This window comes from Magnolia sinica, chromosome 9 (assembly GCF_029962835.1).
Source record: "Magnolia sinica isolate HGM2019 chromosome 9, MsV1, whole genome shotgun sequence".
Lineage (NCBI taxonomy): Eukaryota > Viridiplantae > Streptophyta > Magnoliopsida > Magnoliales > Magnoliaceae > Magnolia > Magnolia sinica.
Window position 1 is genome coordinate 14,043,652 of NC_080581.1, and position 18,487 is coordinate 14,062,138.

At 39.5% G+C, this 18,487-nt stretch overlaps 1 protein-coding gene across 4 annotated transcripts in view; it reads left to right on the forward strand.

The window, feature by feature from the left end:
• LOC131256949 (kinesin-like protein KIN-7O) overlaps nt 1-18,487 on the forward strand; it is a 57,491-nt gene that overhangs the window by 34,931 nt on the left and 4,073 nt on the right. For 2 of the 4 annotated variants that reach the window (XM_058258069.1, XM_058258068.1), the window contains exons 25-30: nt 6,711-6,917; nt 7,241-7,330; nt 7,424-7,564; nt 12,777-12,874; nt 17,198-17,276; nt 17,358-17,522. In XM_058258069.1, the coding sequence (XP_058114052.1) occupies nt 6,711-6,917; nt 7,241-7,330; nt 7,424-7,564; nt 12,777-12,874; nt 17,198-17,276; nt 17,358-17,522 (780 nt within the window). Of the gene's footprint in view, nt 1-6,710; nt 6,918-7,240; nt 7,331-7,423; nt 7,666-12,776; nt 12,875-17,197; nt 17,277-17,357; nt 17,523-18,487 lie in introns of those variants that run through there. The other 2 variants (XR_009177027.1, XM_058258070.1) reach the window with 2 other exon arrangements.

The window sequence follows — 18,487 nt, forward strand, 5'->3', positions numbered from 1 at the left end:
ATCTAATGCATGCATGTACGGATGTAAAGAGTCTACATGTATTCCAACCATCCACACTTGAAAAAAATTGAATATTGCAAACAATTAATAATGCATGGGCATTTTCACACCGGGCTCGAGTGAGGTAGCCTGTGGGATGCGGGGACACACTCGGGGTGGGTGACCCATGTGATTTGGGATCCATGGGGGAGGTCTCGTGTTCGAGACTCCTCACCGGGGGTAATTAATAAGCATTTCACATCAGGCTCGAGTGGGGTAGCCCGTAGGATGCGGGGACACACTCGGGGTGGGAAGCCCATGTAAGGCGGTACCCATGTGATTTGGGGCCCACGAGGGGGGTTCGGCCGAGGTCCTAACCCATGCGATGTGGGGCCTGGGCTGTGAGATAAAGGGATTAATTCGCCACACTCTAACAGTTCGAGCTTTTAGAGCAAGTGATTAATTGTCTTGCATCAAATTGGTATCAGAGTGGGAGGTCTTGTGTTCGAGACTCCTCACTGGCGGTGATTAATGCAGGGGCATTTTCACACCGGGCTCGAGTGGGGTAGCTCGTAGGATGTGGGAACACACTCGGGGTGGGTGACCCATGTGATTTTGGGCCCATGGGGGAAGTCTCGTGTTCGAGACTCCTCACTGGGGGTGATTAATGCGTATTTCACACTGGGCTCGAGTGGGGTTGCTTGTGGGATGCGGGGACACACTCGGGGTGGGCTGCCCGTGTAAGGCGGTACCCATGTGATTTGGGGCCCACGAGGGCAGTTTGGCCGAGGTCCTAACTCATGCGATGTGGGGCGTGGGCAATGAGATAAAGGGATTAATTCACTATACTCTAACAGTTCAAGCTTTTAGAGCAAGTGGTTAATTGCCCTGCATCAATTAAAACTTACACTATTCGTTTCAGAAAATAACAAAAAATAAAAAATATCAAAAAATAGAAATTGAGATGAAAAAAATATGTTCTAATGCATGCATGTGTAGATTTAAAGAGTCTACATGTATTCTAACCATCTGCTCACAACAAAAGGAAGAATTTTTATTTTTATTTTTTTGCTGAAAATTTAAAATTGACACTTCATTCCAAAAAATAATCAAAAATAAAAATTATAAAAGAAATTGACACTTCATTCAGAAAAATAGCAAATTTTTTTTTAAAAAAATCAAAAAATAGAAAATGAAATGATTTATTTTTTGATCGAATGCATTTATGTTTAGATTGAAAGAGTCTACATGTATTCCAACCATCCATACTCAAAACAAAAGTAAAAAAAAATGAATTTTGATGATAGTTTGGAACTGATAGTATTCATCCCAGAAAATAACTGAAAATAAAAAATTATAAAAAAGGAAACCGAGATGAAAAAAATCTGTTCTAATGCATGCATATGTAGATGTAAAGTGTTTACATCCATTCCAACCTTCACACTCAGCACAAAAGAAAAAAAAAAGAAATTTGCTGAAAATTAAAAATTGACACTATTCATTATAGAAAATATCCGAAAATAACAAAATTATAAAAATAGAAAACGAGATGAAAAAATCTGATCGAAGGCATGCATGTGTAAATGTAAAGAATCTACATGTATTCCAACCATCCACTCTCCTTTTTTTTTTTTGTGAAAATTTAAAACTGGCACCATTCGTTCCAGAAAATAGCTGAAAGGAAAAGACTACGAAAAAAAATAGAAAATGAGATGAGAAAGTTTGATTTCATGTATGCCTGTGTAGATCTAAAGAGTCTACATGTATTACAATCATCTACACTAAAAAAAGAAAAAGAAAAACTGATTTTGCTGAAAATTTAAAACTAATGCTATTCTTTCCAGAAAATTGCCGAAAATAAAAAGCTACTAGAAAAAGTAGAAAATGAGATGAAAAAAAATCTGATCTAATGTATGCATGTGTAGATGTAAATTGTCCACATGTATTCCAACTGTCCACACTTAAAAAAAGAAAAGAAAAATCGATTTTTGCTGAATTTTATGTAAAAAAAACAGAAATATCTAAAATCAAAATTATGAAAACAACGCCAAATTGACCACAGACCTAGCAAGATATGGTCTATCTTTAGGCCTTATTTGGATTGGTGTAATCGTCTTTTTTATTTTTTATTTTTTATTGTGGAAAAGAAAATACTTTCCGCCAATTGTGACAATAAAGTTTCTTGTGGAAAATTGTTTTCCTTTCCACAATTGTCCAAAAAAAAGGGTGTTTTTCTTTCATCTAGAAAACTTATAATCCTCATTTCCACACTTTTTGAGAGACTGATTTCAATCCTTAACCGTTGGCCATGCTATATTGCCCTAGAACTCATGGAAACTAAGGGCCTATTTGGATTGCGAATTGCGACCGTAATGTAATGTAAAAGTGCCATCATTATGATTTTATAATGTTTGTTTGAACACGTAAATTGACACACAAGTCGGTGGTTAAATGCAGATGTAGTAGGAGACAAGTAAAGGAATTTGTAATTATTATTGTTTTATATTGTATTGTTGTGGAAATCTCCTATCTGAACTTGTTGATTTGACATTTCAGTAATGTAAAGGTATTATCATTATGATTTTACCATGCCTATCGAAACATGAGAATTGTCAGTCAAATTTCCATGAGACAGATATTGTAATTTGTAATCATTGCACTTTTACAATACATTACAACTGTAATTCACAATCAAAACATGCCCTAATACAAACAACCTTTTAGGAGTTTTTTCAACGGATCTACTTTTTTTTTTTTTTATATACAAAAAGGGATAAAGGGAATTTTATTGAAAAAACCTACCTGCAACAGCAAAGCAGGAAAAGAATGCAAAGGAGAAAAAAGGCCACCAGGCCACTACAATCAGGTAGGTCGAAAAAAGGAGGAAAAAAAAAAAAAACACTAACAGAGGGTAGCCCACTGTGAGATAGCCACTTTGACAACCTCCACTACTGCTTCGATCGACCTAGAGGCATTCCGAAAGGCTCCTATTTCTTTCACCCAAATTACTCACCACAGAACCCACAAGGAAAGATGCCACACATCTCGATTGATCTTCCTCCCTCCACCTTGTGCCACGCCCAAAGGAGGATCCCAACACAGCCTGACAACCCATGACACCTCATAAGTGACAAGGAAATGCTCCCAAACCTTGGAGGATAACAGGCACCAAATAAACAAGTGGTCAATAGTTTCCGTATCTTGCTTGCACAAGCAACACATGTTTGGGATAGGCAATAATCTTTTTTAATGATCGTCTATAGTCAAGACCCGCTTCCTACCAGCCATGTGAACGCAACCACCTTGGGAGGGGCTTCATAGGACAAAAAAATGATAAGCATGCCCCCCTTGAATTGCAAGGTCCTTGGGTCGAATTACCTTGTAGAGGGATCTAACTGAAAAATGACCCAACTGTGCATGCTCCACACCATAGAATTGTGTCCCAATCCAACTGTGTATGCTTCACACCATAGAATTGTGTCCCAATCCAATTGTGTGTGCTCCACACCATAGAATTGTGCCCCCCTGATGGGAAGACATATCATAAGCGGTCTAAAAGGGAGAGAAAGTCATCCCACTCAACATCTAAAAGGTTCCTCTTCCAAGGCGGATACCAATAAACAAAAGATTTGCTTCTTGAGTAGCAACCCGACACTCTTAGACCAATTAATGGGGCTAGAAGGGCTAGTCTAGGATAAACTTGTTGCAATGGAGCATTTCCGCACAAGTTATCCTCCCAAACTTGAATCCTGGATCCATTCCCCAAGGAGAAGGAAATACCCCATGAAAAAATTGAACGAAGCGCCACAATATATTTCCAAATATGAGAAGCCTCGTAAAGTGATGATTTCCTAGTCTCCCATCCCCCCTCCTGAAGGCCATAGTTGCTAGCCACTAACTCATGCCAAAAGCTTCCATCCTTCACACCAAGGCGCCATAACCACTTACCTAGGAGGGCCACATTCATACTGCAAAGGTCCCGCAATCTCGCACCACCTTGGACCATCGACTTGTGGACCTCTTCCCATTTCAGATGGTGGCAGACCGCCTCTATAGGAAGTCTCTCTGAAGCTTGGCCAACTTCTCATGAACTGTTGGGGGGCACCTAAAAAGGGACATGAAATAAAGGGGCGTGTTGGAGAAAGCTGCTTTAATGAGAATTAGCTGACCACACAGAGAAAGATAGTGGCATTTCCATATAGATAATTTTCATTCAATCCTCTCTAACACCTTATCCCAAAGGTGTTTGGCCGGTTTTCCAATGCACAAAGGGCCCCGAGTAAGATGAGGGAAAAGACCTGACTTTGCATTCAAAGGATGATGCCAACTTAGAGATTTCTTCCTTGGATAGGTAGATACCCAACATCTCACTCTTACTTGGATTAATCTTCAAGCCAAAGATTGCCTCGAAACAAATAACAACTTTTCGCAAATTATCATAGTGGGGTTTGCCTCATAGAAGATGATAGTGTCGTTGGTGAACTGGAGGTGTGAAACCCAATCCCCCAACTTGGACACCCTGAAGCTACTAATAAGGCCAGCCTCTTGCCCTTTGGCTAGCAACCAGCTAGAGGCTTCAACATGACTAGGAATAGATAAGGGGAGACTGGGTTCCCTTGCCTTAGACCCCCGGAAGGTTTAAAGAAACATTTATGGGAATCGTTTACTAATATAGAGAAAATAGGGGGTCTAAAGCAGGCCTGGATCCATTTTCTCCATTTTGCTCTGCAGCCCAACCTCCCCAGCATATGGTCCAGAAACTCCCACTCAATGTGATATGCCTTCTCCACATCAAGCTTACAAACAATCCCAACCTTCTTATAATGGAAGTGGGAATCGATACACTCGTGGGGGGTAATAGTAGAATCCAAAATTTGTCTTCCTTCCATAGGCCCCCCTTGGTTGGGGGAAATGATACTTCCTAGCACCCCTCTGCATCCAGAAACAAGGACTGTAGCCAATATTTTGTACATGCTCTCGATTAAACTGACATGTCTAAAGCCTTCAAGCCTTCAGCTCCCTCGACCTTAGGGATAATAGCAATACAAGAGGCTCCTAACTTTGGGAAAAGCTTGTCTTCCGAGAAAAATTCCTTGACAAAATCAACCAAATCCCCGCTTTCACTACATTAAAAAAATCTGAGAAAAAGCGAGCGGAAACCATCAAGCCTGGGAACTTTATCACGATCAAAACTATCCATAGAAACTTTAATTTCTATTTCAGAAACATGTCTCTCCAAAGAAGCGACTGAATCTTTTGATAAACTGTTGAACTGGAGGTGATATAACCTCAGCTGGACCCAATGATCTTTTGATCAGAAGCTTTTGACAGTATCCCATGATCACCTCACATACCTTCTCTTTTGCCTCGACCCTAGAGGCATCAACAACCAAGTAGCCAAGTCTATTTTTTCTGGCTCTTGTCGAAGCGATACCGTGGAAGAACCTTGTGTTCTTGTTATCTTCTTTCAACCAGTGGCCCCACGAATGCTGCCTCCACTTGATTTCTTCCTCCCTTAGGAGTTTGAAATAATCAGAAGGAAAGCCTGCCTCCCCTTTTCCTCCACCTACAGCTCACCCCCCTCCTCCTTAAGGTCTATATAATGAATTTCATCCAGAATTCCAGCCAAGTCTGCCTCTCTCAAATGGAACACTTCTCTCTTCTAGACTTTCAGCTTCTCTTTGAGGAGTTCTAATTTCTAATGGAGTCTGAATCCTGCCGAACTGATGACTTGGAAGGATTGCCACCACCCCTCCACATGCTTGGAGAACCCCTCAGACTCCAGCCACATCAGCTTGAACCTGAAAGGTTCGGGCCCCCAACTCTCTGATGCACCCTGGAGTATAATAGGCCTGTGATCGGACGTGGGCCTGGGTAGCCCTACTAGCTGGACCAAAGGGAATTTTTCCATCCACTTCGGAGATGTGAGGAATCTGTCCAAACGCATTAGGATTGGTGGACTTTGCCCATTAGATGTGAGCTACTTATCCATGGTTTTTCTTAGATGCGATGCTTTCCTTTCCAAATCTACCTTTTGGATTCCACTAATCCAAACAGGCCCTTAGACAACAATTTTAAATATTAAAAACCACATAAATTCAGATTTCGCCAATTTCTTTTGTTCTTCACCTTGGAATCCAAATTTCTTGCTTGAAATCTATTTCAATGCATCAAATGGGCATGGATTTTTTCAGAAGGTTTCTTTGCTAATCTATTGAAAAAAAAGAAAAAGAATAAGAAGCATTTTCTGACCTTTGGGGTTCCGGCCTGAAATTCCTCTCCAATCGTGATCCCCCTCCCCCAAAGAGAGAAAAGGCCAAAAATATTTTTGTTTTCTAATTTCTGTTGATTTATGCTGTTCCAGTTGAAACCTGCGAAATATCCCAGCTTCCGTTCAAAACGGTAGAGTTTTATTACTGGAGGTGTGCTGATATATTGGCAAATATTCAGGATATTGTCATCGTCACCATCTGATCCTTATCTGAACTAATTGGGGTCGGTAATATTACCATCGATATATTGTAAAATACGTATTCCAGTCATATATCATATCACACTTGTGGGAAAGACAATATATCAACCAATATCGTTGATATTTAAAACACTAATGCTGCCTGTGTTGGATCTTCTGTCATCCTTACATTTCAATACAACTGAAAGAAATCTCAAAAGCAGAAATGGAGGTTTCTGATTTTTATTTTTTTTTGACATTTTTCTGTTGGGTATTAAAGGGAGACTACCAGAAGCTAGAAGTCCGTGCATTTGAGATGGAGGCAAAGATTGCTTCTTTGGAAGAGGATTTACTGGCTGCAAATGGTGAAAAAGAAGAAGCTTTTGTTAGAAATGAAATTCTAGCTTCAGAATTGGAAGCTATTTCCAGCAAGTTGAGCACTACGAACTCAGAATTGAAATTGTTGCAGGAAGATGTTGCTAGCATGGTATGTTTTTCCTACTTTTGCTCTGACTTTCTGGTTATCCTTGGGTATTATTAGTTAGTAATTTAATTTATTCCAACAGAAAATAAACCTATTGATAAACTGATATCTAGACTTTAGTTTTTCTTTAAATCCAAGGAGAGCACTATTTACACCCATGCAGACTGCAAAATGCGTCCATATTTTCCACTTTTAGTTGTACATTAAGGTTGTGGTTCTGTTTGACCAGAAGTACAAAGAATGGATGCATCTTAGCAATCATAGTGTTTGCCAAGTCCATTTCCCATTCTATCTTTGTTATTTAGAAACTTTTTTTTTTTGTGCAGACACTGAAGTTGGGTGAATCTGAATCCCTCTGTCAGAAAATGGAATGTTCTATCAGTTCATTGTCGAGAGAAAAAGAAGATATGGCAATGGTAGTCAATAGAAGTTCAATTTTTCTGGGAAACGATGCATTCTGTAGTCAGCATTCATGTTATGAACTCATAGACTTCATCTTGACTCTACAGCAACTCACTGATGCACTTCTAGAACTGGAGGAGGAGAAAGCGATATGGGCTGCTAAAGAGAAAGCTTCCATTGAATCCATAGCTGATCAAGCCAAGTTATCAAATGATGACATTTCCTTGTTATCGAAAGATATTTCAGAGGTACTGGACTACTCTGTACATGATAATGATGGCTGGAGTTCTACCCAAACCCAACCAGTTCTCACAGAAGTCACTGTTTATCTTGCCAACATCGGATTTTGGTGTGCAACATATCTCCTAAATGGTTCATTTTGTGTCATGTTAGCCTTTGCAGTTTGTATCAGCAATGATCCATGCCTGAGCCTTCTGTTAGTATTTAACATACTTATCCACATCACTGATTTGTATAGCCAACTCCAAATAGCTGGAACAAGGCTATGATGATGTTTATGAGTATAGGTTGACATTAGCTCTGCAGCTTTGAGGGGTTGTTGATACTAGTATTTCAACTCTTACCCACATCACTGATTTGTAAAGCCAACTCCAAATGGCTGGAACAAGGCTATGATAATGATTTTTAATTATTATTCCTATGATTTTATTGTCTCTGGCATAAATTCATGTCCAACTTATACTACAAGTTGATGAATAGTTTTGCATTCAGGTTAAATGCCTATGTTTTACTTAAAAAAAAAAAAAACCTAACTTTACAAATTAAATGGCCATTTTAAAGATTAATCATGCATTTATGTGTGTGTGTGTGTGTGCACGCGCATGTGGGTCTGTGTTTAATATAAATATCACCTGTCTATACCTGTGTCAACCTATTAAAGGTAGGAATAGCGAATATAGCAGTACCAATTTAACCTCTCTAATGACTTTGACGCGTCCAAACACCCATATTCTTGTCCAGCTTGACGCTCGTAGCTAAATTCATAGACAAAGATTGTTGGTGAATTTTGAGAGACATTGAAGTTTAAAACTTTGAAAAGTTCCAGATTTTAGAATTTAAACATAGGATCTCCATCTAAATACAATCAAATTCCAAAAATTCACAAACCAATGGTCAGGATATTACCTCAGATTTGTGCTGTATGATTGTTGCAAAAATCTGACGTCGATACTCCAATGTAGGTCGGAGGAAAGCAAAGAGTGGAATTGCTTGCATGGCCCAAGGTAGGGCTGGGCCTGTGCACCTTGGGAGCCGTTTATAGGTGGACTCATGTGCGCACACTCATATGACGGCAGGGAGGAGAGAAGGAATTTGTCCTCTCTCCTCTGTTCTCTTTCACTCACTCTCTCCAGACGTCCCTATGAATAGCGGTATCGTATCTGTATCGGCACAGTATGATACGTGACACAGGTCCATATCGTCCCGTCTTAAAAGAAACTAGTCCGTATCAGCATCGGCACGTCATACACATATCTGTCAGATTGATACATGTACAAAAAACAATCGTCTATGTTTTTTCACATTTTCATCTATTTTCCTTTTCGTTTTGATTTTCTCTTGCTCAGTGATTGTTTTATGCTCAATTCTAACTAGATCTCCACTTGTTTTGAAGATGACAACTAGTATTTTGGGCTTGAGTAGAAGGATTGAACTTTGGGTGCCCGATTTGGGGAAAATAAAAAATTGGTACAAACATGTTTTTGGTTTAATCTTTCTGTAATCATGTTGAAATAGCATGATAACCCTGAATCAATCAAATCATGCTTGGTTTGTGTTTGATTTAAGGATTTTTGCATATATGTATATATTTTTTTGCAATTTTCATTGGTATTTTTTAAAATTTTCAAAAATTTTCTTTTTTACTTTTAAATTTTTTTCAACTAATTGTTCTAATGATGCATGAAGTCAATGTTAATACTATAGATCTATAGATTTTACACATGCATTGCTTAAATAATGTTTTACAATTTTTTCTTATTTTATATTTTCATGCTATTTTTGGGCATTTATGAAATTTTTATTTTTATTTTTCAAAATAATTTTAGGGAAAGGGTTCAAATGATAGATATAGGTGAATTTATGTTTTTTAATATAGTTTACCATTTGCTGCCAGATTTTATTTGTATTTTGGGCAAATTTTGGCGAAGTAGTAAAGTACTCGGTGGGTTTGAGGTCGATTCATTGGGACAAAAGAATAAAAACACTACTAGAACTAGAAGAATTTGGGCTTTTCCCATTAGGGTGAATTTGAAATTGCGTAGAAACAATCAATAAGAGAAAACTAAGGCGCTAGGGATCTACTTTTAATCAATCCTCAATGCTAATTTGTCAATCCAACCTTATAACTCAATTGGAATCGAATAAGGATTCATTCTAATAGGAAGATGAAACAATTAAATCAAATAATAATTCTCAAATAAGATATGAATCTCAATTGATTGATTTCAACATGAATAATTAAGTAATTGATCTCATGGAATTCCAAGCATCTATTGTACCCATAGTTTAAGAATAGATCAAGGGATTTTACAGATCAAAGCTTTCACCAAACTATAAATTTCAATCAACCAATTATAATTCATCAATCAAACCATAATCATTGAATTAAAATGAATTAAACATTAAGAATTCATCAAAAGGTTCACCCCTTAGCCTTAGCTAAGAGATTAGCCAACCATAAGGTCCATAACTAATTAAAACTAATATCAAAGAAGAAAAATATCAAAAACTAGAACTAAAAAGAAGAGAAGAAAACTAGAAGTAGAAGAGAATTCTCCTCCTCTTGCTCTCTCTTTTCGTCTCTATGATGCCCTAAACATGCTTAGGAACGTCTCTTAAATAGAGTTTTTCCACCGACTTGAAACAAATCTCGCACTTACGCAAAATCGCGCAAACCGTCAATTGATCCTTTTGATCGATCGAAACCAATCAATGTCCTATTGATCGATCGAAGCTTTTTCTTCGATTGAATTGAAGGTGTCCAAAAATGTCCAACGAGTAAATCCAATTTTCTTGAATTTTCTCGATCGATCGACTTCTAATCGACATCAATCGATGGACTCTCTTGATCCAATCGAAGATCCTATCGATTGATAAAAAATTTCCTGTCTTTTTCACTTGACTTCAAGGCACACATTCGACGATTTCCTCCATAGAAAGTAGTTGATTCTTTCGATCCTCAAAGTTTAGATTCTTCAACTCTTCAAATGCTTGCTTTTGATCTCCCTTGGGCTTCTAAATCTTCATGAACGGCTCAGATCCTCTTGGTTTTCTAACATTCTTCTACACAATGAAATTCATCTAATAAGGCCAATTTACCATTCCTATTCAAGGGAAAATAATGTGAAATCGATGATAATCATGCAATATTTAGCAACTATCAGAATACATGTTTAAAACACAAAAAGATAGATTCTCAAATCCTTTTTTTTTTTCCCCATACTTTTCTATATTGATACACAACATTGTATAATATTGACTTTTGGTAGGGTCGATACACTCGCCAACACCGATACTCAAAACCATGCCCAGGGGTAGGGACACCCAAGCCTTTCCTATTCTATCTGCCTTGCGATAAGATCCATTTATAAGGAGTCAGGGTTTCAGAGGGAAACACTTCTAAAACCCCAATAGGTGCTCCTCACCCCATAGACTTTGGTATGCCCTATGAAATCAAACGTCTAAAAGCCTACTTGATCTACGTACCTAAACATATGAAATGCTTTTCCGTGGCCACCATCCTTGACTTAATCCCATGTTGGTCCAAGATATGGATCACTCTTCACTAGATCTCGAGCATTGGATGTCCCATCAACCATAATCAAAATAGTTTAACGGTTAGAATTGATTGATTCAAAATCCAAAACATTTAAAATGGGGTTAGTCCACTATATGCATCTTGGGTAACCAAGTGGATCCCCTGTTGGACTATATGGGCTTTTACTGCATGCACCCAACCACACTTGTATATTAGGCACTAATGTTACCTTGTAGGGTGAGTCAAAACCCTAGTCTAAACATGATGCAATCCTCCAATGCAGGTGCTTATTTAGGCCAAACACAAGGCTTGCAATCTATGAACACTCAACGACATAGGCACCGGTAGGTTGATGGTGGAGAGCTTCCATACCAACTTATTGCTAGTTCCCACATGCAAGATGACCAATTAGACCTTTCACTGATTTCCTACTCCTGCCACTATGATCATGGAATATTGGATACCGAGATCCATGAAGCAAAACTCTCCCTTGGCTAGTGGTTGTTGTGTCCAAACTCATCTTCCCCTAAGACACCATAGGAAACCCTTTCCTTTAACTCATTGAATTCCTCATGTTTCATTAGTTCCACATAAAATTGAGGGGAAAGAAAAACATTCTAATAAAAAAGTAACCGAGATCAGACATAAAACATTGGCTTTCCACGGCACATAATAAGACACCAACCTACATGCTTGTGTGTGTGTGTGTGTGTGTGTGTGTGTGTGTGTGTGTGTGTGTTTTGGGTGTGGGTGACTCGTGGAAAGTCCTATCATCAACTTAGGCTGTCCATTAATTCATACCATTGGGGGCAAACTATGGTGAAAAAAATTATGCTAACTGGATGATTGTAACCATTTGATCAGTAGCATGAGAAATGTACAACCAAAATTGAGTGAGAAGCAAAATGGTCCCAAAGTCGGGATCAAGTGTCTGATACTGCTGGACTCTTCGATTGGTGATCTAGTGTCCCTTTGATGATGCCAACTATTTGATCCATGGCTTGTACAAAAGAGATGCTTGTAACAAAATGGGCTACATTCAAAGGGTTAGCGCTATTTGAGCGTTAATTTTTTTTCTTCACTATGACTTTGCCCAACGGCATGAATGAATAGATGACTAGGATTAGTTGTATGTATGTTTTTCTATGTACCCATAAAGGTGGGGTGTTCCCTTTCCCCATATGTATTTATGTTTGTAAACATATTAAAAGTTTGCCTTGGAATTAAAAAAAAAATAGTGAGAGAGAGAGAGAGAGAGAGAGAGAGAGAGAGAGAGAGAGAGAGAGAGAGCCCACTTTTTCTAGTGTTATAACCCACTTAGTTTTATATCTGTTTCTTTTTGGGGCTTTCACACTAATACAAGCCAACACAACTTGTGGACAATGTGGATGTTACATAAATATTACAGTGGGTTCTGCAATTTTTTGTTGGATAGGCTTCCTGATGATTTGCATTGTGCGCAGGCTACACACAAAAAGGGAAGAAGATAAATAGGGTGTGGGCTACTCGCATAATAAAAAGAAAATGACAAAAATACCCCCTATTGAAGGGCCACAACACATCTAATCTTCTTTTATTTTCAAATCTTTCAATAATTAATTGTAGGGGTAAAAATGTTTGTGGCTACTCACGTTATATATGGTAAAGATAATGATATACTCAATTTTGTATATTTAAAATAGGTGAGGCACGAATTGAATGCATGTAGAGAGCAATGTAGGATCCTCAGGGAAAGGGTGACTTCTGCCGAGGAGGAACTAGAACAAGAGAGAAAATGCAGGTTAGTGTTGCCACCGCCTCTTTTTATTTATTTATTTAATTTATAATGTTGCCTCCCTTAGTTAACTGTATTATTTGCTCCCAATACTGTTATTTATTCCTTGATTGAACTACCATTATTAGTATCCTATTTAGAATTGTGGATGAAAATAATGTAATATCACTTTTAGATGGTTATACTTTGTCGTTAACCCATTTTGAGAATCTCATTTTTCATGCATTCCACTAATCCAGCCAACAATTACATCTAGGGCCTTTGACCAAATGGGCTCCCCTCTTATCCATTCATGGCGTTGGATGTCAACTTTCTTGAGCACCAAAAATGTAAGACCATTCATCTACTTCTATATACTTTGCTAGGTTGACCTGTGACTCCTAGATTTATTTTGAAGGAAAAGATGAAACTTAATAAAAGAGAGGCCATAATTATAGTGAAGGGAGAGAATCTCCCATTATTAGAGATCGGATGTGAATTCCCTGCCTTGTAAATCCGTAGGCTACATCATTTTCTTCCCTGTCTGAATGGGAAAATGAGATAGATGTTCTCCCTAATTTCCTTTACTTCCTGTACGTATCTCGCCAACCTCCACGGGTAAATTTTGTTAGAGGAAGCCCACATTATGACATTTGTGGAATCCCCTTCGATGATTGTTGGCAGCACAATAGATGCTTCTGCTCCATCCCTACCCACAAGGCCCTAATCCGTCTGAATAGAACCGACAACTCTAGTTGTGGAAAAAGCTCAGCGAATCCAGATACTTGTATTGTATATGTTTCCCGCATGGTGTCGTACACGACAGCGTAACGATACTAGTACTGGATACGCACAGGTACTTGTAGGACAGTAGGATATGTTTTTACTAAATCCTATTGTTTTAGGTTGCTATCTTTAAATTCAAAATCATTCTTATATTCTAATGATAATATGTATAAAAGGTACTACAATGTAAAACTTTGTCAACATTAATAGTTCATTACTAAAGAACAAGAGGTTTGATAGCCTGAAACTCCCTCCACTGCAGGCATCTTTTACACGCGACATGTGCCATCTTGGCAAGTGGGTGGAACGTCGAAGTAGTTCATTATGTCACCCTCACTCTAAAGATGACCATTTAAAAAGATTAGGCCTGTCCATTCATCAGATCTGCCAAACATAGTAATTGAATGTGGAGCCTTGATTTTGTTTAAATTGTCCATTCTTTATATAGGGATGGCCTACCAGATGAGCAGTCAAACCTTTGGATATGGTCATTTTATGGTGGGGTCCACCTTGTACGCCTCTCAGATGTTCACTCTCCAAGTCGGCATTTGTATTGCACGTGGAAGTGTGTGGAGAGGGTGGTATGCAAGTCTAGAAATCCCAAAAACATGATCTTCTTTAACAAAACTAAAGAACTGAATGTGTATTAAATAAAAATAATAAATTCAAAATAAATTGCTTATTTGCATGCATGTATCTGAACGCATGTCCTAGATTTCGATATATGTATAGTTGTATACCCATTCACTATATATGATCCTATTGAGGTTATGCCACACCTTGTTAATCCAACACCTATACGTATCGGCCTTTACAGCTGTATCATAAATGGATTACAGGGTGTGGATTAACAACCGTTACCTATACGTATCGGCCTTTAATCCAGAACCTATTCCACAACCAAAACTTCTAGGGATATGTAAATTGGTCAATGCTTTAAATCATCTCTAAGATGATTCATTATTTGTGACCTCAAATCAAACCTCCAAACTCCATTGGCAGTGATCAGATGTAATTGGTAGCTGTTCAATATCCCTAGTAACTGTCTAACACACCATGAATGATCAACCACCACAAGCTTCTACTGACCTATAGGTGGCCCAAACTGAACTATGTGATCATTACACATAGTAGAAAACAGTTTTTAGTAATTGATTGGATGGGTGGACTTATGAACAATTAGACAAACATGTTTCTCATACCCTGGTAATTGGAACTTCCATCGAGTTGTAGACAATTAGCATGTTTGGATAAATGGAATCCAAGGGAAAAGAAAGGAAACATAATAATTATTCAATGATGATTTCCATGAACAATGTTATAGGGAAAGACGGACTGACCTAGATAGGCAGATCAGGTCGAGATCTAGCACGCCTCGATGCGCAACAGAGGATGAGCAACCCGAGCATCGAATTAAGGAAGAAGGTCGGCACGACATAGGTCGTTACGACCAAGGTCGGCACGACCCAGAATGGACTCTCTGAGGGATAACCTGAAGAGGTTATCAGAACTCATGAATAAGTTAAAGGCTTCAGAAATTAGACATCACAAAGATGTTCTACAAAAATGTTCTTCCTAATTGAAAGGACAGGTTGGTCGGCGGGGACGAGCTTATCTGACCTTATCTGCGTTTGCAGTCCGACCTTATCCAAGGGAGCGGTTTGAAGTTCTCTTCAAGGATTATAGAGGCTAATCCGTGATTAGATCGGGATCCCGAGATACCCGCCGAGGATCTCGGGAGAATCCCCATGTTTTATGAATCCTAATTCATCTACAACATGCACCTACTAAACCGGGAGGATCCCTCTATGTCACTATCCCTCCTCAACTATAAATAGGCGGATCTCCGATGGTGAAAGGTACATACACATACTATCTTTACCCTTAAACCACTTCTACTAGACCTAGATTCCTAACTTTGGCATCGAGGGTCCCCTGCTCTAGACAGGGTCTCCTTTGTCTTCTTCTTGTGTAGGTACTTGAAGGTCTAAAAAGGGTGGACCAGATTTTTGCATCAACAGTTTGGCGCCGTTTGTGGGAATCGGCATTTAAAGCCATTCTCACGGCATCATAAGTTCAACAATGGCGAAAGGGAAGAAGAAAGCCCATGCCTCCTCTGTTACGCTCGATCTCGCACCACTGGAGCAGCCTGGCAGCCATTGGGATTCCAGTTCCCAACAACAGGCTGACTCCGCTCCTATGAGGCAAGTGCAACGGTCTCACAATATGGGAGGATGACTGGACTCCCTTGAACAATAATTCGAAGCGTTGAATAGCAATATGAACTCAATGAGGCAGTTGCTGGAGCAACTATAGCCCCAGCCCATATAAGCGCCGGGCAGGCACCAGAGCAAGTGGTCCAAGACCCCTTTCACTCCTCTGATGCACCTGTTGCCTCCCATAGAAGCCGACAACTTGGATTAATGAGGCCGACGCCTTCTCATATCTCCAGTACTGGAGCCCTACCCGGCTCCGTCACGAGCTGGATAGGAAAAGGCGCGATAAGATTCCCGAGGTAGCCGTTGAGGCAATGGCCGAAAGCGGCAGACCATTGGAAGCCGAGCTAAAGGACCTGCGTAGCCAGATTGGTGATATACGGAAGGCCTACCATGCAAATGCTCCAACTCCAGTGGAAGCAATACTAGAGGAAACCGAGCCTTTGTTTACTACTAACATCATGTAGGCGTAGCTGCCACTGAGGTTCCACATGTTGCAAATCGCTTAGTTCTCCGGAACTAGTGACCTAGCTGAGCATTTGTAGTCGTTCAGGGTCTGGATGGAACTCCATAACGCATCCACTGCGGTCATGTGCCGTGCGTTCCCACTGACCCTGACAGGAGCAACTCAATTAGTTCTTTCTCCCAACTCGTTAAAGTTTTCATCACTAACTTTATCGGCGGGAAGGAAAGTCTTAAACCCGCCTCTCACCTCCTTCATATCATTCAAAGGGAAGGTGAGCTGTTGAAAAACTACATCAAGCGCTTCAACCTTGAGGCAATGCGAGTACGGGCACATTCTGAAGAAATTGCTCTAACCACTATAATGGGAGGCCTGAGAGACGGGAGGTTTCTCTTCTCACTAGATAAGAACCCTCCGATGACAACGGCCGACCTTTTGAATAGAGCATGTAAATATTCGAATGCCGAGGAAGCTTCCAGCCTACGAAGGGCGCCCAAAACAAAGGAACAACTGCTAAGGACGGACGACCTAAGGAAGAGCTCGGCTCAGCCAGCGGAAGCAATAGGAGGAAGGATCATGAATTCCTCCGGTGATTATTATGGACAATAATCAGCATCTAACTTTAACTTCAATATTCTATATCATCTTTTGGAAAACTTCTTGAGATTGATAATGGGTATCCCCAGCCTCTTTACCATAAGCAGCTTTATTTGACATAGTCATCGTCTATTCACCAGAAAATGTTTTATTAAAATTGTTTTGATTGTCTTGTTGACTGTGTGATTGCTTCAGTTGACTTCATTTTGTCATTGTTCATCATTGGTATTGATAAACTCCCTGATCCTTACAAGTCATTAATTTGTTTTTGTGCTTTGCCTGTTGCAGCATGGAAAAATCTTCAGAGATTGATAGACTTGGAAATTGCCTGAAAAATTCCGAAAAGGAGAATTTCAAATGTCAAGAGGTAGCTTCTTTTGGCCATTCGTTTTGTTTATTCACGTGATAAATAATGATGCTGAGAGACTGTTGATAATTCTTTCTCTAGGCACTTGCATCAAAGATTGAGATCCTTTCATTAGAACGTCATCATGTCCATGAAGAATTAGACAAACTAAAGAAGCAGTTGAATGTTCTTAACCAAGAAAGGGACAAATTGTCAACTCAACTCAAGGAGAGGGAGACAGCATCAGATCAGTCAAAAGTTGAGCAGGTCTCATCTTCATTATACATGCAGAATTCAACTTAGAAGGAAATTATGTTGACTGTAAAGAGCATTGCATTTTCTTCTAAAGCTTTGCTAATTGCTATCCCATTGCACCTCCGTGCATGTCATAAGTGGCATGTGCATGGGACATCTGGGTTGTGCATCTGGTAGGCGCCTTCATGTTGATAACCTGTCTGAAGGATCAGGCAAGTGAACTCATTAGGTGGGCACACATGTATGAAATAATAATTTAACAAAATTTCCAGAGCTACACATTCAACATATGTTGCCCGCCTGATGAGTTGACCAGCCTGATGTTTTTGTCATGTCATCTGCACAGTGGGCCACACATGTATGAAATAATGATCTAACAAAATTTCCTGAGGTCCACGTTCAACACGCATGGCCTGCCTGAATTCAAATGGGTAGAAGAGCAGAGCGCAGGGTGTTATCGAAGGCTTCCAAGTGGGGTCAGTAGCTCTCTCACCTGCAATTCACAGACTATAATCTAGTGATGTGCAAGGTGGCAGTGGATAAAGTCAAGAACATTAAGCATGTCCTGAGAAGTTTTGAAGTGGTATTGGGGTTGAGGGAGATATTGGGCGAGAGCATTATGGTGGGTATAGAGATCCGAGGTGTGATCTTCAATAGTCTTGCTGTGTCAATGGGCTATAAGTCACAGGAATTCCCTCTTTGTTATCTAGGCCATAGGGAGGAAGCGCATCAACTATATCAATGTGGCCTCCGGTTCTGAAAAATTGGTGAAGCACTTAGCGTCATGGAAGAGGGCTATCTTTCTCTTGGAAGGAGGGTACCATAATTAAATCAACTCTAGAGGGCCTTCCTTTTTTTTTTGTTTTTTGTTTTTTAATCCCTATTCAATATCCCAACAGCAGTGGCAGCAAAGAGCAAGAAATTTCGGCAAGATTTCCTATGGGGCAGCTCTGCAGATAAAGAAGAGATTCCATCTT